This window comes from Cynoglossus semilaevis, chromosome 17, assembly GCF_000523025.1.
Source record: "Cynoglossus semilaevis isolate Cse_v1.0 chromosome 17, Cse_v1.0, whole genome shotgun sequence".
Taxonomy (NCBI): domain Eukaryota; kingdom Metazoa; phylum Chordata; class Actinopteri; order Pleuronectiformes; family Cynoglossidae; genus Cynoglossus; species Cynoglossus semilaevis.
In genome coordinates, this window is record NC_024323.1 from 7178718 (window position 1) to 7201839 (window position 23122).

A 23122-nucleotide genomic window follows, 5' to 3' on the forward strand; every position below is an offset into this window, starting at 1 on the left:
GAATTAGAATCAGAGATACCTTATGGATCCCCCAGGGGCAATTGTTGGTATTACAGATGGTCCTGCAAGAGCAAAAGAACACAGAAAGAACCACCACTGCCTCATTAAGTTAACCCAGATATAGGCAAAAATTTAAATAAAGTGTCAACTGAAGACCAAGATTACCTAAATTAGTATTATGGCAAAACTATTAACACTTCAGTTCACTTCAAGTTAGAATAATATATTTCAGGCACTTCCAGGGCTGGAGGCTCCATGAGACAGAATAATATATTTCAGGCACTTCCAGGACTGGAGGCTCCATGAGACCAAAAAAACAACAACAACAAAAACAACTTGCTGCTTTACTTCCTCTGTGTCTTTTAGGCCTGAGAACAAATTAGAAAGTGATGTACAGCAGGTGTCTCTTCCTCCAGTCTACGTACTTTACCTTTGACTGCCCACCACCACTGGCCCTGCTACAGATCTGCAGCTACAGATTGCACAGCAAAGATTACTCACCCCTTGACAACCTGAGTCCATTAGTCTTTTTCGAACAGAGTTGGAAGAAGCTGATTCCAATCCTCACAACCTTGGAATAAAAAGAGTTTGTGGAGGTTAGAAACAGAAGTGATTTTTATGTTGTTTTGGGTGTGTATGCAATAACTCCCAATGTTTACAAATGAAAACTCCCACCACTCCCTGCAGAGGATAGAATAGTTCAGCCATATATATATATATACAGTGTTATACTGAGTTTATATTAATAATAAAAAGAGCAAAATAACTTTTACAAAAACTATTGAAAAACATTTTGAATCAAACATCTGAATCAGTCATTCTGATATATCGACTAAAGATATTTAAAGCACAAGTTAAAGGAAGAGAAAGTAATATATTCACAAGTCACTTCCTGATTTTGAGGTAGACTTTCTGACACCTTGTAATTACATTTTTTGCTGGTAAATTCCTACTCCTGTGCGAGGTAAAAGACAGCAAAAACAAGAAAACACAGATAGAGGGCAGTGTCCTGGCAGATGAACCAAACCCACAAGTTTTTAATCACAACATTAAAATGTCTACTTCTACATATGATTACTTATGTACGTGCAGATGCAACATTTTTATATTGACTGTAACACAACGCAACTTCTTGATTTATTATTATTATACACACTGGGTCTTCCTTAGTAGTCGGTAATCTGTCCACACCAAAATGACAGGTAAGGGTGTGGTGTGATAAACAACACAGGAAACTAAACCGTGTGAGCAGTAGGCTGGGGGGGCCACACCGAGTGGGAGGGGCTTGAAGCCTGTGTTTGTCTAGATTTTGCTTGTACAGATAAGAGCAGCTGTAGTTTAAAGGGCCGGTCCCACGAGTGTCTGCTGAGGATATGGGTTTTAAAAAGACAAACTGGTCCACTCCCACTGAAATTTAAATAGTCTTAGATACCTGACACTTCATGCATCTATGGAGACGAGCCCATCTGCAGCTCTAGGGCGTATTAGTGGAACACTAGAACATATTTAGTGATGAATTAAAGTGTGTTTTCTCTGCCTACCAGCAACTGCCCATGTGTTTTAAATGGGTGTGAGCAACTGTGTCAATACTCCTGAGTCACATAAGCCTCCAGTGTGAGTGCAGTCAACACATGTTACCCTTCTCCCCTTCGTGAGCTAAATGTGAGCCAAGTGGTTCACTTGTTGTGCAACTTTTAAAAAAAGAAAGAAGACATGCTTGTACTTTTTGCTAGCTCAAACAAGAATGAGATTCAGATATATTCAGCGATGTTGGGGCCAAATTGTTTACTTTCCACTGTGGGGAAACGATATGTTGTTAGTGAAGAAATGTTCAGAGCAAAACACAATTCCCTGTAGCTCATCATTGCTCAATCAGCCTCAGCCAGGTTCCAGAAATAGATGGGGTGAGGGGTTGGACTGAGCCGAGGGACTGGAAAGCCATTAACTGGTTTTTTTTTTTTTGTTTTGTTTTTTTGCTGAGGAGAGCGCTATTACCATGCAGACCTGTCGACTGGCTGAGCCCACAAGCTGAGCTGAGCGCCACCTGTTTTCATGACAGGAGAAGAGGCTACAGAGGGCCGCACTTGGCACTGCATTATTACCAATAATATCACTTGGCAGTGTTTCACTCTCACTCTTTTCTCCTCACCCTCACATTGTCTTCGTCCAATTTGCCTCACCCTTTTTTTCACTCTTCTATCGTGGTTCTCCACTCGGTCTGGTCTCATTAGGATTGTTTTGGCTCATTGTTTTATGGCACGCTGCCCTCCCTGCCCCCCTTTATCTCTCTCTCTCATTGACCTTCACACATGGGGAGGTAGATAGGGATGGAAAGTAATTCAACACTAAACATTTATTTGATAGCAAGAAGTAAGAGTAAAAAGACAAAGCAGAAAACAAAGCAGGAATAGGAATAAATAAGGCTTTTTACTTCTCATTTCTTTTTGCATCAGTTTGTGTTTTAATGGTTAACCATTACCTTTATCCAATTATTTTCTTTGTTTCTCAAAAAAATACAATTTCCAATTCCAATAACGTATCATAATCGTATAAATGCGTTTATGCAGGAATAGGGGAAAAGGAGAACACTTCCATTGTTTTCTGTTGTTGTCAAAAATCCAAACTTAATTTGAAATTATTTCTGCACGTAGATAAATATCTTTCATTTAAAGCTTTGACTCATTAATTAACTGAAAGTAGGCAGTACTAAGGGTTTGAGTTTCAGTGAGTTGATGTATGAAAAACTCCAGCTGCTCAACACTCAGCGGTGCTGACTTTTTTTCTTTTAAAAAAAACAAAAACTCTTCTTTACTATATTTTCAGTAGGAGACTGATCTGGACTGCAGGCAGGATGGTCAAACACACACACATATTTACTGAATGGGAAATTATCCTATTAAACATTCATTTGATTCCTGGAACATTACTTGTCATTCTGACAGGTCATTGAACATCCACATGCCTTGACTTCTCATACACGCTGTTGTCAAAATGCGAACTAATCTGACCGCTGATCGTTTTTATGAGTCATGTCAGATGATCCTTGACCGTTTGAACTCTGGGCCAAAACTGATATAACATACATGCTACATGTTGTAAAGACGCTAAATTTAAATGGGGGTTGCATGTAAAGTTGAGAATGATTTATAGTAAGATGTTTTAAAAAGATCTGCTGTTTCTAAAGGGGAGAAACAAGACCTCCATTATACCAAACAAACATAATCAGTCATCTTCACTCTCCCCAGGCTTTAATGCTTTGGTCGAGTGAGAAAGTTTTCTCTGTGTTGATGGACGATAAACTCTTTGACATACCAAGGACAGTAAGAGCCGTGCAGTAAAATAAACAGAGGACAAACGTCCCGTCCATTCAGAACTCCTGGAGTAAACAGACAGTCACACACAGTCTGAAACACTATCAAATGGTTGATCATACATGAAATTAAACTGTGTTGTCACAGATCTTAAATGCACACACACACACCCTGCAGGCAGAGCTACACTGACTGTATCAGCAACTGAAACACGGTGAACTTTACACAGCCAGTGGATCGCAGAGTGTATCAGAGGACAAGCAGACAGACGAGCCACGATGAGCCAACCGCACTGAGAACATGATATCCCAGCAGGGTCAGGGTGATTTTAGTCGAGCTGCACTGGCATGACATCGGCCAACGACCAACCTTTCAACAGGAAAACAACACAGTTTCAAATATAGCACCGGTTGTTTCTGGTTCAAAGGAGTTCTGCTCCGATGAAATAAAGTAAACAAAATTGGTCTTAGGTTGAATAGACAACACTATCACACTTGACTTTTACCCTATATTATTTTGTATGTCCTCATTTTTGACATATTATTTTGTAGTTGGACTTGTATGTAAAAGTCTAGAAAATCTATAGTATAATCATTATGCGATTTAAATATCCAAATACCACCTTTACATTTGGCTGTACAGCATTAAAAACACACACAGTTATCCATTAACTTCTCATATCCTCCAGGACACTGGGTGAAATGTAAGCGAGTAGCTCGGTATTCAGTTCCACGCTCCTGGTTAACATGTCCTGACTCCATGTTCTGCTGCTGCATGACTTGTTTTTATTACTGCAGTTAAAAAGTCTCCCCACCACCAGGAGGAATATCTTTACTCTGACTTCGGGGTCTTTGATTAATTTGGTATTCTAAATTCATTCAGTCAGTTCCTCTCACTGGAAAAGGTCACTGGAATTATTACTTTTTCTGACTTTATCTTTTTTGCTTGTGCTTTATCATATGGTACAGCTGTGTTCTATGGAGGACTCCTTATCATTCGCCCAGATATTTGCTCATCAGCCGGGCTGTTCTGATAGTGAAGGGACGTCTCGTACATATAAGGGCAGATCTTGGTTGAGACGTTAACCAGAGTGGACACTACAACACTCCCCGTATCCATGTGTCATGACACTTGGCCAGAAGCAACTGTTGACCAATGCACACTGTGCTGTGAGAACAAATGTTGCCCAAGCAACAATGGTGGTGACAATGGTGGACTAGGAGTAAATCTGGGTGACTGACAGGTGAAGAAACAACATAAACCTGCATTCATTAGACCACTCCTGGTTGGAGTCGTCTCCACAACTGACAATCTGTAAAACCAACCACGCTGGGGAGTTAAAATGTATTTGTTCTTGTTCTGGGAGAACCTGACTGTGCCTGCTTCAGGGAAGATCTGGGTACTTGTCTGACAAGGCAAAAAAAAAGACCTTCATGCAGTATAATTGTGTAACCACAACAACTGAACAATGACGAACTGAACAAGTGTAATTATTTCAAGCCTTTTTAATACAAACTTATTAAACTATCAGTCCCTCTTGACATGTAAGACACTGACTCAGAATACTGTGTTATATCGTTTGTTTTATCAAGTATTGCACAATGTAGGTACAAAATTAATATACGATTACATTTTGTCCATAATATAGCAAAAATCTTTGAACTCTTAACAGAAAATACAACTCTTATCTTTTTCAAAAAAGCAAATATTCTTAAATCCCACCACTACGGAATATTCTGTACACAATCTTTAGAATAGTCAATTTTTTTTTCAAAGAGGATTCATTTTATAATAATTTCAATAAAAAAGAAAACATAAAGTTGCTGCAGCCATCACAGATCACTGGAGTAGTAAAAAGATATAAATGCAATACCATGTCGTAGAAACAATAGATACTCTGATATTTTACAAACTCTGTACTAAATTAAATTATACAATTAGAAAAAAGACCAGGAAATCCCACTTATTTATGCCAATTTTGTGAAAAACCGGCGGTGTCCAGTTATGTTTAAATACTGAAAGAGGCCATGAATTGTGGTTTTTTTTTTGTCTTTTTTAAATATCTCAAAACAGTCACATAAAAAAAAAATATTTTGTGCTTGGTTGGCAAAAGAAATGACAATGCTGCATGTTGAAGTTTTAGGTAACCAAGCTTGGACATCTTGTAATACAAGCTTCATTGTTTAAGAAATAAAAAAGTAAAACTCAAGGGGGCAAAGTATTTCACCCTCGGGCTCATGCTTTTGGACTTGTTACACAGATCTTACATTTGACAAGTCACATTCTTGTTCCTTTTATCCTTGACATTCTCTTCTTGTTTACATTTTTTAATATATATTTTTTAAAATGTGCATTGGTGTTTATTTCCTTGCCCCACGTCATCTCTGGTCGTTTCTGTCTGAAGTAGTAGCTTAGGTAGTACCTTTACATGTACTAGTTAGCCATAACAGGCTGGAATTGCTGGTTAGAATACTGCATGTTACTCAAACTGAAATTCAAGCCATCCATAAGGGACTTGTCGTTAAGGCCACCGTAGGCCGCAAACATGTCAAAGGCATTGCTGTACTGTAGGGGGCTGAGGCTGAGTGAGCTGTCCCCGGGAAATAGAGCACTCTGGCTGCCCTGACTCTGCAGGCTGGGGAACACAAACTCCTTGGCATTGGGGGACAGGGCTGAGGGCTTCTGGTGTTGCTGTGGCCCAAGGCCCAACCCGTATAGAGAGTGCATGGAGGTGGAGATGGCTTTCTGTTTCAGGAGAGTGTTCACATTCAGGCCCAGGTTGGTGGGAGAGGTGCGAGCCACTTTATTCACAGTACTGCTGCTGTTGTTGTTGTTGTTGCGGCCACTGCTCTTCATCTTAGTGGAGCCAAACTTGGTGGCAGCGAAGGTGGCTGTTGTGAAGGTTAATGGCTGTGTGGAGCGGGGCATGAAGGTGGGACTGACTGCAGCCGAGTGGCCAAAAGGAGGAGAGGGGGAGCTGGAGCCTGGGGAGGTACCATTCAGAGGCTCGTTAATGGGCATGAAGACTTGTGCATCAGGATTGAAGCTGTTCCTGATCTCCTTATCCACATCAAGTCCCCCATTGCTAGCTCCGCTTTCATTGCTGTCATCCACATACAACACTTTCACGGGCCCTTTCTCCCCAATCTGATAGGACACCTCGAAGGGATCAATCCACACACTGAGATCTTGGGGCAGGTTGTTGCGGACATCTTCAATGTCCAGCCCACTCTCTTTGGCAGCCTTCTCCACCACTTGATCCACCTTCTCACCTACATGGATGCATCTGAATCCTGAGCCTTTGTATGGCTTTTCAGGGTACCAGTGTCCCTCGTACTTCTGCTTCAGTTGACGCTCTAGCTCCTCGCCAAAAATGTTGACCCGTCGACGCGGCAGTTTGTTGTACAGGTAGGAGATGATGAAGTTGAGAGCTACTTGGATTTCAAGCTGCATAGCTAACTGCTGAAGATTACCCGGTGTATGACGATAAGGTAAAAATGACCTTAAATGTCTCCACTAGTTCTGCTTTGCTTATCCGTGATTAGCAGCACAGACACTGTCTGGGCAAATGACAGAAGCAACTGATGGTTGAAAGAGGTTTTAAAGTAAAAGTGCTGGTTGTGTAGAGAAGATGTCTTTCCACAGGTTGGGATTTTTTTTCCTGCAACAATTATCAGAAAGAGAGATACTGAAAATATGTACTCAGAGGAAAAATATCTTTAATACATCAAAATGCATTAAGTTAATTAAATACATTTTCTGAAATACATTTTAATGTTAGTTCAAGGTAATGTAATAGTATTTAGTAAAAGAGTAGACACATATTTATTTTAGCACTCCTCCTACTCTATATTATCCGTTTATATTGTTTAAGAAAGGTAAGGAGTGTAAAAACAAACCCCCCTCTGGGGCAATGGGAATCCTGTTGCATAATAGCAGTAGAGAGGATCCAAACACTAGAGGAGTTGGGCTCTGGGGCAATGTTATTGCATTGCGAAGAAAACGACTAAAATAGAGATCGTGCGTCCAATGGTAATAACAGTTAAAAAAAAAATTGTTATCGAAGAAAGGGTTAGCCTTTCCTAACGACGATCGTCAATTGAGGCTGGGTCTTGTCTTAAGGCAGGTACACGGTTTGACAGCTGCCTACATGAAACACAGTGTCGAAATAAAACGCAAAACCACGTCTTGACGACGCCCAAGTGTTTAGTGTGTTAGCAGAGCGGTTGGGCTTTCGAGTTAGCGTTTGTTAAAATGACATTTCCCGAACTAGGAAAGCACACATGCTCTGCTACAATAACGCCCGTCGGTAAGAGCTAATGGATACTGACGTGTTTTTATTTTTACTCCACTGGGCAGAAAAGCCGTCTCTCGTCAATCCGGGATATACAATCGCGTCCGTTTTTTGTTGAGGTGTTGCTTCTCTTTTTTCAAATACTAAAGCAGTGACTATTGTGCTGTTTTCTCACATGATGATTAAAAACGATTCCAGGTTCCGTGCTACATAAACGTACCAAAATACTATATGCAGGATGGCTGCTTGTCAGCTTCACCGAAATGCTCTCGGTCAGAGAAAAGCTCTAGATTATAGGAGACAACTGCAACGCAATGGGTAAATGGAGCAACGGTACTGTATCTTAAAAAGAAAAACGCAGTCAAAACGGTTTATACTACACTGAACTAACACTAATAAAAATGAACAAGAACAACAAGAGAGATTAAGTAGTTTTACAAGCGCAATAACCTAACTTCCGTGTATATATATCGAAGTATTTTAAGTTAATATGAGAACAATAAAAAAACAAACATATTTGACACAGTATAAACTGGACTCTCTCTGTCACTCTGCCTCACTCTATCGCACCCCTCCCTAACTTACCGAACTGACGCAGCAAATCAGCTTACTAAGTATGAATAGACCTCCAGTACGACAGTACAAATGTTAAAGACAATGTTTCTTACTTACTTTTCTAGACATATGTAAATAGTCAGATGACACTGCTTACCTTTGTTGTAAAAAAAATGACTCTCAGTAGTTTGGAGTACCGTTAGTTAGTGCAAATAGAAAATAAGGTATAAATACTTTCTTCACAGACAATATAATATCGACAGTACAAAAAAGTATTCCAGTACGTGTAAAATTCGGAGGATTGGCGTTCACGATTAGCGTTAGTTTCTGTTTTATAAGGTTATTTGGCGTTTTGCTTCTCCTTCTTTCAGCAGGCCCGCAGAATAGCTCCCTCCTACTAGGGAGTTTTGCAACTTCGTCCCAGTTCATGTACTGCTTTGCCTTTATTTATAGCTTTCCTCCGCCATGGGCACGCGGTAGGTGGTGATGCGGTTTCAGAGGTCAAAACAATACTAGCGGCTTCCATTGGCCCAAAGAAAAGATCCCACCCACAACACGAGGCTCTCTTAGTGCTGTTATTGGTTAAGCCGAGCTGTCAATCAGTAAAATATGGTTCTGAGAAACTGGAGACGCCCCTGAAAGGCGTCTGCGTCAGAGATAACATATAGGTCTGTGCTGACAGCTAAATGAAAAAAAAAAGAAAAAAAGAAAAAGTAAAATCAATACGGATTTAAGACTGTCTTATATCTAGCACATTCGGTGTCGGATTAAGTTATTATAAAATAAAAACTTGATGCATGCAACTCGATGCATCTGTATATGCTTGAGCTTTCTACACGTTTCTCATCTCATCTAAAACCCAAATACGTTTTTTTATTTATTACGTAGTATTTAGTACAAATGTCTTTGTCATTCATTTACATGAAAGTTTTAACAATACCTCCCAATAATAGTCGCAAACAATGTATACACTGAAAGACGACTTGTTCTCCTAAACGTCTCTGTTTACACAACACAACCAGACACCTACTGCGTTATTTATGCGATAACAACCACGTACATGTAAAAAAAATGTTGTCATATATTTACACAGACTATGGTGCATTATTTATGCTCGATTTCCCACGAAAAGCTGGTGAATGTAAAATGCGGAACAATACAGCTGGCAGCAGTGTGGGTGGTGCGGAATGACTATCTAGAAAACACATGCGCTGATTGGTCCAAAACGGGGCAGGAGCCCCGAGGTGAATGGCGTGTCCGTATCCAAGGTGCTGATGTAGGCTGCCTACGTCATCACTCGACGGAACGCACACTGTTGCCAAATATAAAGTGCATAAATAAACAAAGACATGAATTAGAACGCAGCCCACATGGATTTTTCCTCTTTTATGCTCAGAATATAGTTGCAAGTGTTATGCTGGACAACGTACATGTTTATATCAGCAAATGTGAAAACTCACATAAAACTTGCCAATACTGATGACAAAGACAGAAGGTGGTGTTCAGTGAACTCAGGGACTAACAATTAGCAATGTTTGTCCTAACATATTAAGTGCCTTCAGTAAATGACAGCCCTAATAAATAATTACGTGCTGCCCAATGTTAATCTAACATCCTGAGCGACTGCACTCTGTCTAAATCAAAAACGGTGAGGCAAATGTTTTTGTTTAAATAAATAATCCTGATATTATTCATAAATACAATGTAAATTTTCAACAGTCTAAAATTAAACGCAACACCAAATTGCTTTTAATTATTATTATTTTGAATGACTAAATATAACATGCCGAGTTGTGTCTCAATGTGAAGCCAGCCATGTTGCGGTGGTGTTGAAATAAAATAAAAGGAGGATATGTGCTATAATGTCCCTTTTTCATCTGTATCTGTTAAGCAAATATAAACAGTAAGTTCAGTTTAATGAGAAGTAGTCAGTGCCAAACTTAAAGCCCAGTATACAAAAGTAAGGGGAAAAAAACAGCCTAATGAGTCCAGTTGAAACAGCACAAGTCATTTTTAAATCATGGTTACATTTTGTTGCTGCCACTAATCTATTATTATAGACATAATTGCATCTTGTACTAAGTCAAAGTGTTTTTTTAACAGTCCACAAATTCCTTCCCTTGACTCAATGTTTCTGGCATCTGTCATTGCAAAAAAGTGAGTCATAAAATTTATATAAAGGTACAGTTGTCATACTCTATTTTGTAACACCCTCAATTAACTTCCTCTCTTTACGTAACTTTTTATAGTTTTCTCCACGTTTATACATTTTCATTCACGTTTTATTTATTTATTTATTTTGCACAACAAGAATATAAAATTGGCTGCTGGAAACCTACCAAGTATGAGAGGTTTATTTATGTCACTACTGCAGCTGGTTTTATAATAGGTTAGGCAAGGGCTGCTGGTCTGTGTAGGCAGACCGACAGCACAGTGTGGCCTTCTAGTTATTCATCATGCACTTGGGATTGCCGAGCAAAGTCATGTGCTCGGTGTGAGCTGTAAAATATGTGCAAAGAGCTGGCTTGGAAAGTGCTGTGGGGACAAAGATGACAGATTCTTCTCATGCATTGGGAGAGGGAAAGAATAGAGCAGAGGTTGTATATTTTGGCAATGGCTCATTAATCTAGATTTCTAACCTAGTATGACATTGACCTCTTCTTTAAAAAAAAAAAAACAACCAAAAAAAAACAATGTGACTTCTCCAACCCTGCCAGGGCCCGAAGACTTGTCGTTACTGTAAACTGCTCAGTTCAGCTTCACATCACATGTCCTCTACAGTTCTTTCTCACAGACATTCTCTGGCTTTTTATGCAGGTTCATATACAGCGAATGGTTATGGTGCTCTCCGACAGTAGACTGTTTGCTTATGGTGTACACATTTCCAGCTAACAGGCATCACCTGACAAAGTAAGGTCAACAGCCATAATGAGCCATGTTAAGAATGTTACGTTGATTCAGGGTGTAATCCACTAATGCATACTTCCCTGTCACCAACTATAAGAGACCTACAATAAAACCCCATTCTATTTAGGGGACGGAGTAATTCACCAAATTCTTTTAAAAATCAGACTCTTCAACATCTGCAATGCTTCCTTGCAAAAGGTAAATATAATAATGTATACATGTTTAGGTTAAGACTATACTGTAATTTCTATTCATAACCATCTTGTGTAATTTTCATCCCAGTTATTTCATCACATTAAGACAATCCTGCATTAATATCCTTGCATCAACATAAACCTGCCTGTTTTACACTGGGACTGAGCTGAGATTATCCCCCTCTCTGTTGTCCTGTGACAAACACACAGGCCCTGTGACCGGACCATGTACAAAAAAAACCCACTTAGCAGCGAATGCGTGACCGAGCAGAACAGACCCCTCCTCTTGACCCGACGGGGGTGAAAGTGCAAAACACAATTGACAAGGAAAAATCATTACAGCAATGTTTTGAAAGAGGATAAGCAGAGCTCACATGAATGTTGAAGCCAACAAACAACTGCTCCACGTCTGCCTCCCACTCTCCTCCCCCCTGTACTATTATCCCCCTCTCGCCCCCTCATCTTTCCTCTTTCCTGCTCAGCCAGAAAGCTTTTGACGTCACTGGTTGTTATTACTTAACACAGCTCTGCAGTAGGCCCTGGGCACATCGTAATAGGCAGATGCTTCCCTGTCTCTTTGAAGAGCAAATGAGTTGCGAGTGAGACATAGGGGATGAAAGATGCAGGAGCAGCATGAATGATGAGAATGTTAAAACCAAAGCTTAGAAAAACACAGACAACTAAAGTGTTTAAAGAGAATGTGGACCATCACTGACACACAAGTAGAACAACTTCAAATATTTTAAGTGTATTTATTACTAAAAACACAAGCCACAACCTGTGGACCGTAGGATTACAAAACAATGGAATAATAGCATAAAATTAGACCAGAGAAAATGAACTTATCACTGTGCTAGCAGCTGTCATTGAAGCGTATAGATCAAGAGACATTCACTGTGCTATAGCATTCATTCATTCATTATACATGCTGAACAAGTCCGTTCACCTTCATCCTGGGTCTGATGTTCAAAACAACCAAATCCTATCAGCGACATTTCATGAGTGGCTGAGCCTTTAAAACCCACATTCTATAGGATTATTGGAGAATGACAACCTGTACAGTTTCTGTTATTTATACTGGGACACTGGCATCATGCTGAAGCCCTCTATCCTGGGTGAGTCACAGATCATGCATGCATGCACATGGATGACATGCATGGCAAAGCACTCAGTATGTACTGTAAATATAGGGGTTATGTAGCAAGATGTCACGACAGCAGAGCGGCTGAGCAGTTGCCTACATAGCTCACCAAGGCTGTTACATAATTTATCAAATGTCAGCCTTCTGGGGCGACACCTATAGATTTGTTCATTATACAAAGGTGTCCTAGAATAACCAAGTCCAAGCGATGTAAAATGTATTATTATTTAATTTGTTTTTGGCTTGTTTTAAAACATCAAATATGGGGAACAAATATTTCAAGAGTAGTTTTATTTATTCAAAATGATTTTTTATTAACTTATTATGACAGAGTCTAGACTTCTTGTTGTTCTCACAGTTTAGCCCAGAACCCTGTGCATGACTTCTCATTGTTTTTGCCCCTTCTTGTAACATTTCCTTTCAGAAACATCAGGTACTGCATGGCAGTATATAAGAGTATACAAGATAGCTGTAGATTTAACCAAGAGATGGCTAAATTAAATGCTAACTACCCCTGATGCTAAAATACTGTACGACTGCTTTAACATTAATCAAGACACCAGTTTAACTACGACTGCTTTAACATTAATCAAGACAATGCACCAGTTTAACCACACAGATATGAGTGGGAGCAGAAACATACTGAGGTGTTTGTATTGTTTTGTGCGTGACATGATGTTTTTCCAGTTTAATTTAATGTATTACTGCGACAAAACAGGAGGCCACAGCACGTACAGGAAGTGGCTGGACGGTAGGACGTTCCCTACGTATGGGTTTGTGGAGTTGGAGTAGACCTTCTGTACCATGTTTGTATTTAAGAGCTCAGTGTGTATGAATTATTGACAGCAAATACATCTGTCTGTAAATATAAATATGGACCAGATGAAAACCTAGGTTATCTTAACTATCATTAGTATTTTTTCACACCACAAACCAGAAAAATATTTGTATGCATTATCTAATCTATTCTACTGTAATGGAAGAAACATAAGAAATGACTAACATTACTCCCAGTTGAATTTTATTATTTACCAGTTGAAAGGCTTCCCTGTGGTGTACCAGTGGTGTGTGGTGTCTCTTCTGCATCTATGTGGTCAGCCTTATGTATAATTCATGTGAAAAAGGACTGTGTTACTTCTGCAGCTGTTCTCTCAGTGGTTATCTTGTTTTCATTACTAAAAATAAAACATTTATCTTAACTACTTTCCACTGTGGCTGCAGCCTACACAGAGACCTTTGCAGATGTTTGTTTTTCTTCAGCTCCCATCACTCAAATGAAATATATTCACATTAGGTCTTTTACCGGCCATCAGAAGGGCTCAAATATCTCTTGAGTGCTTTCACATCTTTGCTCAGCGAAAACATATTTCACATTTACAGAACTAAAGCAAAAAAAAAAAAAAAAAAATCAGAAGCAGGCGCATCCCCACTGCTCATGTTATTTATGGAATTCCTCTGTGGCTGGAGGACATTTGCATTCACCTTGCACTACATTTGTGGCCAAATGTGTCCTTGATCACTTCACACATGGACACACAGCTGTTTATTTGTGACTGGATCAATAAAATCCCTTGATTGGGGTGTGGTGGGACTCTGAGGTGTGTGAGAAGCAATAGTCTCCTCAAAGTGGAAGGATGTAGAGGTGAGAAAATAAAAAAGGTGAGGAGAGGAGGGGAAATAGAGACACATAAAGGACAGCTGGGATGTTGTGGAAGAAGAAGGATTTGAAGCAGAGGAGACCTTGGAATTCATACTGGAAGAGACTGTTAAAGAAAAGGTACAGTAAGAGGAAGAAGACAACCAGCGAAATAAGGTGTCATAAATACATACACATATACTGTATATATATGACAAACATCCTTGTGATGTTGTATATTATATATATGTATATAATATACAACATCACAAGGATGTTTGTCAGTCTGACTCTTCTGTTAACACACATACATTATTCTCTTATTGGGACCACCACATGGGTCTTACATTGGTTTTTCAGCAGCAGGATTTAGCCTGGTAAGACACAGTGTGCAATTAGGCCTCACAGGGAGAACTGACATGTAAACAGCAGGGAATCTCTGCCAGCAGATGTGTCTGATGGATGAGAGGAGCCACGGCGGAAGAGGGAGATGATGGAGAAGTAACAGATTGGGAATAACACTCCCACTGTTGTCTTTGAAAAGAGACAGGTATTCCGAGCAGTGTTATTCCGTTAAATCCGTGATCCCTCCAGCCCCACATATGTACATTCAGACACCTCTCAGCAGGCCTGGTCTTACATTCTCTGAATATGTGATCACACACCCATCTGTACACCATATGAGTTCATCTCTGTTCTGAACGTGCATATGTTTTGAGTAATCGACACAGACGCAGAGGTCACGCACCAGCCGGAATCTCATTGACTTTAAACTACGACCGTGTTTTCTCGGATAGATTTATAAAATAACTAATTTATAATTTATATTATCTTTAGGTGTTCTGATTGTGCTTCACCACAGCATTATTCCAATTATGTTCCTGTCCTGGGAAGTTTTTTTTTTTTTAACTATAATGAAAATATCGAGATTGAAATGTAAAGCTTTTTTGCTGTGCATTCATTTTAAAGTCTTAGGTTTCCCAGTGTGTTTAATCATTTCCAGGGATTCTTTCATTAAGTGTTGTAAACACATGTTGGTTAGTAATTCCCAGTCTATCCATAGAAATAAAGTTGTTGACTTTTGCAACATATATAACATAAAAAAATTAATGTCAGAATTTAATCATCTATATGTATGAAATTACCGTGAAAAAAAAAAGATTTGTCTTTTCTTTTTGTTTTTCATCCCCAAACTGTTCATTTCCTATAAATAACAGTAGGCCACTGTGTATCTCACATACTGTAACCCATTACACAACTTTTATATCAGGCTGAAAACGTAAAAAAGATACTTTGCCCCAGGGTTCATTTGGTGAAGGCAGACACAGTGTTCCATATTGGTAGTCTACTACAATCTGTCATGTTTTGAAGACACAACTCCTCTCTTGACTACAAGTACCACAGGTGTGTGTGTGCATGTGTGTGTGTGGATCTGATCCTTTAGCTTCAGTACAAAGTAACAGTCTGTGAAGTGTGTTGGTGTTTTTCCACGTTAACCTGGTTCTAGGAGCTGTGAGATAACAGTGTGAAGGTAAAGCTAATGATGTCATTTTTATATCGCTGTTATATTATACTGTTATCAATATAAAACATTAAACATTTTAACATTAACTTTGTGTAAGTTCCAACTCAAAGAGAGACAAAACTCCACATAAATACTGGCTCTGTGACTCCAAACCAATACCTGTACCTGTTGTGAATACACACACAAGCTAATGGACTTAACGGTGCGTAATTTATTGTTGAGTACTGCACATTAACCTTTCCTTTATTTAGCCTCCGTCCTATCAGGTGTCTGATGTGGGCAGTAAAATGTGCAAAACCATATCAAAGTGTTAGCTCCAGTTAGGTCATAGAGGACAAACAGCATGTAGGCAAAGAGGGTAAAGACTGTAAGATACAGCATCATAAAATCATGTGGGAGACGTTTACCTTCAGTCAAGCTTTGCATGTTGTTACTTCATGTACAACCACCACCTTTTATACAACTACTGGGTAAACTAAATGATTACTGGAGATAGGACATACTGCTCACTGTTGGACCACAAAAACTCTTAGCTGACATTTTCACATTAGCAACAACAAGCAAAAAAAAGTGTTTTCTATGGTTTGCTCAGAAACAGGGAACAATCATTTTAGGAGTTCATAAATGCATAGCTTTTTTTTTGAAGTAGCACCGAGTAAAATCACAGAACGTCTCCAACTTTGTGTTTACTCTACTTGAAACTTTCAAGAGTTGTTTCCACCAGCTTCCACTTCCACAAAGCTTTTTCACCAAACTCTGCTTCAAACACACTGGGCTCCTCCTGCGTCCTCTCACCTGCGCCTGGAAGGAAGTGTCCAGCTGCCACAAATCACACTCTGTCCTCTGAAAGGCACTTCAGAGAGCAGAGGTGCTGCTCGACTCCCCGAATCAGTTTCAAACACCCTTTGATCCCAAGTGAAACACATATGGAGTCAAAGTGCCCACCCCCCCAAGTGTCAACCGTGTCAGTGGGACAGCCGGGTGGAGTCTCTCCCCCTGACCTTTATGCTACGACACACACACAAATCTTATTTTGACGTAATGGTGCCAGCGAGGAAATCTTTGGGCAACAACTGTCGGCAGCTGTGGAGGAGGTGGAGACGAGGAAAGACACATGGGGGTTTGCTTGAGGGGCACCAGGACGTTTGAATGCCCCGAGGTTTGAAGTATTTTACCAAAGAAAAACACTTTTTTTCCCCCCAGTCCTTATTTCGATGTCTGTACAAGATACTGTTCCATACAAACGCTTCAGATTACCTCAGCTCAGTATTTATTTATAGAACCTTTCCCACAAGGCCATAGATCTGGGGACCAGGTAGAAGCACTACATCAGAACCTTTTCTTTTCTTACTGAGACCAATCACAGGAGGATCCTACTGTATGTGCTGCTGTAAATAAAGTGCTTTTTCTCCCATGTTTAAACAACGACAATTGAACAAGACTAGGACAGTAGTCCAGTCAAACTGCTTATTTAACTATTATGACAACAGTTTGATTTCATTGTGCAGGTAGTCACACTAGTCATAGATAATGCCAAAAGTGACTGTGAACAGACCGGAAGTTTCACCTCCGCCCAACAACACTGTGTTTTAACTGTGTTGACGTAACTGAGCCTTTACAGCATCCGCCCACGACAGAGAGATGCAGAAGTGTGGGAGGAGACAAGAACAGACTGAATCAGAAGAAAAAAACACACAGGCCCATTTCCCTGATTGTCCTCAGTATCCAGGAACTCTGAACGCCACATTTCTGTCACTTAAATTTCACAAAGTGCCTCCTTCTGTGGTCTAGAGAACATTGTTTACCTTCGCCTCCACACAAACAAAACTCCCATTGAGGCAGAGCGTACAAGCCTCTGGTGATGTCATGGTCACCATGGTAACTATTCTCACAGTGCCCCCCCCCTCCCAGCCCCTCCCCTTTCACCCTCTTTGATCCTTTAAATCTCATCTGAGTGAGAGTGCCATTCCATCTGTCTGTCGAGCTAATGCGCTGCTACAGCAAACACACAGGCCGCAGGTCTGGACGTAGCCAGCGCACGCTCATTCCACAGGACAATATTTGCATGGATTTAAATGTACGTGATGTGGACGAAAATGCTGGGAATGATTATTTAACCTTACTCGTCCTGTCTGGCCTGTCACACAGGGATGTGGCGACTCCACATACTGACACGTCTTAATATGAAATTCATTAAAAGGTTAGCCGAGGGAGGAGGACCAACAAAGAGAGGCAAATGTTGTTTGCTAATCATTTGTCTGTTGATTTATGAGGGAGAGATGTGGTCAGGGACAGTGGCCTTGGAGATGGATGAGATGGATTGTTAGCAGTGATTGATGAGGGACAAAAGAGTGATGAATGCTGCACAACACCAATGAGAGAGGGAGAGGGGGGAGGAGGACGGAGGACGGAGGGGGTGAGGAGGTGCTACATGCACATGAGACACAACTTAGAAAAACCAAAGACTCACATTTGTTTCCTGTGTTCAATATCTATCATGACAACATCACAGTCACACAACAGAGGGAGGGGGTGACAGTGAAGCTCCACATGTCAAACTGACTGAGGAGCCAGACATTTATCACTGATGCATCATGGGAATTTAGCCTTTTTTTATTTTGTTAAAAATGTTTGAAACATTTGTAGATTGGTGCTGATTACAAACCTTGTCAACAAGGTGTCAACATTAACCTCATATATTTTGATTTGATTCATTTATTATTTTTTATTTTATCAATTTAATTCATTTTTTGCTTTTGTTAATCTTTTTAATTTTCAGGTGACCACACATTCTATGTGGTCATATACTTGTAAGGTGAATGCATGTGGTTGGGAAATATGTGGAATATGTCTATGTGAAGTACTCACAACAACACAGAAACAGTGTGTGTGTGTGTGTGTGTGTGTGTGTGTGTGTGTACAGTATGTTAACCATAGCTTGCACATGTCACGGTGACTGCTGATTGGTCAGTGAACGTCATGGTCAAACTCTGTACATGTTATGTAATGTCACATACAATGTGAACCGGTAAACACTGTTGTACTGCAGGATACAATCACAGTACTGCGGACTCTTCAGTATTTGTGTAAAACAGTCGAGCTGTAAACAAACAAACAAACAGATTATTCCTAACAACAAAAAAGAAAAACAGAATGACAGAAATATAGACTCGAACTGTGGAACAAACAGACTGAGAGGTCAAAAAGAAAGAAAGAAAAAACAGTGTGAAGAGACAAGGCATGTGGGACCAAAAGTATTGTTAGGTATAAACAGTGCAGGTTGAGGGGCGGGGGTCACCCAGGGGTCATGTGAACAGGATTAACAATGGAGTTCTGAACACCTCTGCTGCCTTTAAATCTGGTGTTTTTGAATTAACAGTGAAGTAGGGTTGGGGGGGGGGTGGAGGGGAGGGGCTGCACTCCAGCCCATATATAGTTACAACCCTGTTAAAAAAACACACACACACACGATGAGGACAGAATACTGATGTGACGATCCATTAGTCCCCGATCTGTAGCCAGACCCACAGTCTTTGATCAGCCCGATGTCAAATGTGATCCTGAATGCCAGGACTGACCAGCTGCCCCCCCGCCCCCCACTCCCGTTCTCCTGTCACCACACCACTCAATGGTCTCCTTGTTCGAAGCCAGTATCCTAGAAGTGAGGCTTCATGGAAGGCAGCAGTTAAATTTGTTCCTTTGTGCACACAAAAACACGGATGGATGGCTGGCTCTGCATGGGTGAGAGAGTGATGAAAGGTAATGGGAAAGGGAGCCATTCAAGGAGAGGTCACTGGTGCGTAGGTCCTTGTGAATAATCAGTGTGCATGCAAACACTGCAGAGCACAAGCAGCAGGAACGGCAGCCACCGGAGATGGGACGAAGAGTGGGGGTGGGAGGTGAGGAGGGGAGGAGTGGAGGGCGGGGGGGGAGGGCGTAGTGGAAAAATCATTATCAGAGCACTGAGAGCTGTTTCAGGTCAGATTATCACTGGCAAGGACATTTTCGAAAATGCAGTGTGGTTCTGCAGAGGAGAAGTGGGAGTGAGCAAAAAAAAAAAAAAAAAAAAGACCTGACCTTTCGCTTGGTGTTTGTTTGCTCTGCTGGGTTTGTTTTGCGGTCAGTCGGACCGTGGCTTTTTATGAGCCGTGCACTATCTCTGGCAGCCCGTATGTATTTATACTGCCTCTCGGTGACTGCTCCGAGTGCCTACATTTACGGCTCCGTCCACCCATTCATACAGCCCAGAGAGGCGAGAAGGGAAGGAAGGGGTGAAAGGAAAGTATGCGGGGGCCTCCGTTACTATTCAAAATGTGGAGCGGCTTAGGATGAGAATGAGACGATGAAGGGAGGAGAGCATGAGGCAAACATGGAGGAGGGAGGTCGTGTTGTGCGATGCTGATGATGCCAGATACCACTGTGCCTCTGGGAATCAGTGGAAAACATTGTGCTGTTTCTATTCTTAAATCTGCATCCTGTGCACAATCTGCAGTGTCCCCATCATTAACCCACCCCCACACCACTGTGTTTGGTCGTGTGTCCTGATTAGTCTTACCTTTCAAAAAAAAAAACTCTTTAATAAAAGCTTAATGAAAGGAATACTGGAAATGATGTTTTAACACACAATGAATCTTAATGTCACCAGCAGAAAGTACACCTGGTTCCCTCAGGCTTTCTTTGTAGCATGACGTCCAGTTCACACTAAAAGGACTATTCAAGGTTTTTTAGGCATTGACATATCCCGCGGCTGGAACATGAGCAACATCCAATGAGAAAACACTCCGAGTGTATGGCTTATTTCCAAGTCGCACGTACAAGAAAAAGGCACAACAGCAGATAAAATCAATATAAAATGTAAGTCGGGGCTAAAAATATCTGCAGCCAAGAAGCTACAAGGTGAAATATGAGCAGTGGAAATTAGAAAGGGACAACAATAAAAGCAGCATTTAGTCATCGGACGGCTGGATCTCGTGTTACTGATGATCCTGAGCTCAATTTACATTTTGACACACAACACATGAACGTATTTGATGCTTGATTTTTTTTTTTAAACTAATATTACAACTGGTATGTCATAAGAACTGTTGTCATACATGTGGGTCTGGGCTCATTCTGCTGCCAGTGAATTAGAGTCTTCACTGCTAACTGCTAACTGCTAACTGGTAACTGGCACAGTGCAATAAATAGGATATAGACAGAATACAGAATATAAACTGTCCTCATTACTGCGGCAGAGACAATATTTGTTCCTTTCGCAGCAGATACTTCCAAACAAACAATCTCACGTTGAATTGCTGAAGAGTACAGTGTAATATGAAGAGGTGACGATTCAATTGTAATATTATATTAAACCAGAGACGCCGGAGATTTATCATCAACTCCAAGGACGTTTAGTGGTTTCTCTAACTAAATACAGTTACCATGTCAGGGACAGTACCAGGAATAATACGAGTTAATACTGCAGAACCTAGACATTTAAAGGTACTGCGCCAAGAATAATTACCACTGTTCTAACACGAACACGAGTACTAAATAGAAATTCAGGCAATACCAGAAAGTATTTGTCTTTTTTTTACAACAGACACAAATACCACACGTAGGGATGTGTTTTCACTGCAGAAAGTGGAACAAGGAAGTAAAGAACTATTTCATCTTTTCTAACACATAAGTTAGGAACTGGGGATTAGAGACAGTACCATAAAAAATGAACAAGTACCACGTAATTAAAACAGTACCAAAAACTGGGACTAGTACCATCAACCTATGGTTCCATTGCACAGACTCAGTGCATTCCAACAATAAAAAGTTCTAATAAATCACATTCCTAACCCAATGGTTAGAAACTGGGAAGAAGAGACAGTTCTGCCGTTAAACTGCATCAACTGGTATTGGGCAATAAATTCACTGTAGAGACAGTAGCAGAGACAGTAGCAGAGACAGTACCAGAGACAGTACCAGAGACAGTACCAGAGACAGTAGCAGAGACTTTGTTGTTTCCATTGCAGGGATTACAGTGTGTTCTTTCCATCTGACCTTTATTTCAGTGCAGTGACTTGTACCTCATTATATAACATTCTCCAGCCCAAGTAGCTGACCATGACATCAGCTGTAATCATAACAGTGCAGTTTCTGAGCCAAGTGTTTGATTTCTTTGGCCAAATGCAAAGTGCTGCAGCCTGTATTTGGTTTTTATAATTACGGTAAATAATATTAAAGTCGACCTAAGGAGATTTAAAAATCCACAAACCCAGAGTGGATAAAACATTATTAATATTTGATTTCCACACCACAGTGTCCTGGGAGGGTGGATACTTGGAGTCCATATAATGTGCCCTGCCGTGTGGAATTATGGGTCCAGTATCTCATTCATCACAGAGACGATTCCATTTCTCGCCTGCGCTCCGATCCATCACTCCTCTCCAAGGACGCACTAACGACCCTGTTAAAAACAGATGACAAATCCTGAGGTGCGTTGCTCCTGCCTCTTAACCGTGTTTCATTAGAGCGGGTGCACGTCGCCCGCATTAGCACTTCAAAGCTGTGTTATGCTCAGCGCCAACAAAACAGCAGGACCATGGCAGCAGATGTGTTTTACGTGGAGAACGGACGCGAGGGAAAGTGCTGAGTCATTGTTGAGCTTTCGAAGTTCTCAACACATAATCAATACCTCTGGGCTTCAGACGGAACACTGCAATTGAGGCCACTTTCCTCCTTTGTTAAAGTGCCAACAGGGCACCTGAGGAATGGCCCCGGCTCTGACACTGCTGTGCCACGGCTTCACAAGCAGCCTCCGCACTTCTCTTCAAGTGTGACCTGCCGGAGAAGGGCAAATAAAAAATACATGGGCCGCTGATGGAACAGCGCCCTGTTCTTTTTCTTTCCTTTTTTCTTCTTCTTCTTCTTGCAGAATGTAAACAGATCCCATTTCTCAGATTTATTCCTGTCTTTAGCATTTAGCCTTTAGCCTTAGACCTGTAACCCTAGCAAACCACTTATAAAATAAAATTATATTATATATAAAATATAATAAATATTTTTAAGTAGTAGTCAGTGTTAGCAAGTGACTTTCTTGATAACACGCTTTTCCAAATGTATCTGCAACAAGTGTTGTGTTAATTGGAACGCTACCTCAGATGCTAACACCAGTAGCATTAGCTTTTGTGACAGTCCCCCCACAAAACTAGCTAAAGTATTACAGCCTTCTGTTTGAATTTGTACGGTGGTAAAAACAACTTTTATCACAACTTTTCCTTTTTTTCACCACAAATGTATTTTATACATCCTGCTACATAGAAAAAAAATGTAGTCACTGAGGAAGTTTGCTTTAAAACTTACACAAGAGCTGTCAAACAAGTAAAGTAAAATAAAAAATAAAAGTGAAGTGGTAAGATTACTAGAACAAAATGTAATACTGTGAGAATAAACAACACACACAACAGAGGGAAACACATCACATCTCTCTAAAACAAAGGCAGGCATTCAGCATTTTTACAGGCACTGGTTTGTTTCCCTGGTCATGTTGTTCTTCTGAGCAAAAGTGCATTGTAAAAAGACTTTTT

General features: G+C 40.5%; 1 protein-coding gene and 1 long non-coding RNA gene across 2 annotated transcripts in view; both read right to left on the reverse strand.

The window, feature by feature from the left end:
• The window catches only part of LOC112488407 (uncharacterized), a 37140-nt gene continuing 14018 nt past the window's right edge, over positions 1-23122 (reverse strand). Inside the window, exons 2-3 of the long non-coding RNA XR_003052424.1 lie at positions 502-571; positions 1-62 (exon numbers count right to left, since the gene is read on the reverse strand). This is a non-coding gene — a long non-coding RNA (uncharacterized LOC112488407). The remainder of the gene's footprint in view (positions 63-501; positions 572-23122) is intronic.
• LOC103392954 (protein Tob1) lies at positions 4802-8594 on the reverse strand. The gene is made up of 2 exons (XM_008329732.3): positions 8318-8594; positions 4802-6972 (listed from the first exon to the last, which is right to left on the reverse strand). The coding sequence occupies exon 2, from the start codon at positions 6762-6764 to the stop codon at positions 5745-5747; it is 1020 nt and encodes a 339-aa protein (XP_008327954.1). The 5' UTR covers positions 6765-6972; positions 8318-8594; the 3' UTR covers positions 4802-5744.

Coding starts and splice junctions, on each gene's coding strand:
- LOC103392954 (XM_008329732.3), bottom strand. CDS start 6,764: ATGCAGCTTGAAATCCAAGTAGCTCTCAACTTCATCATCTCCTACCTG.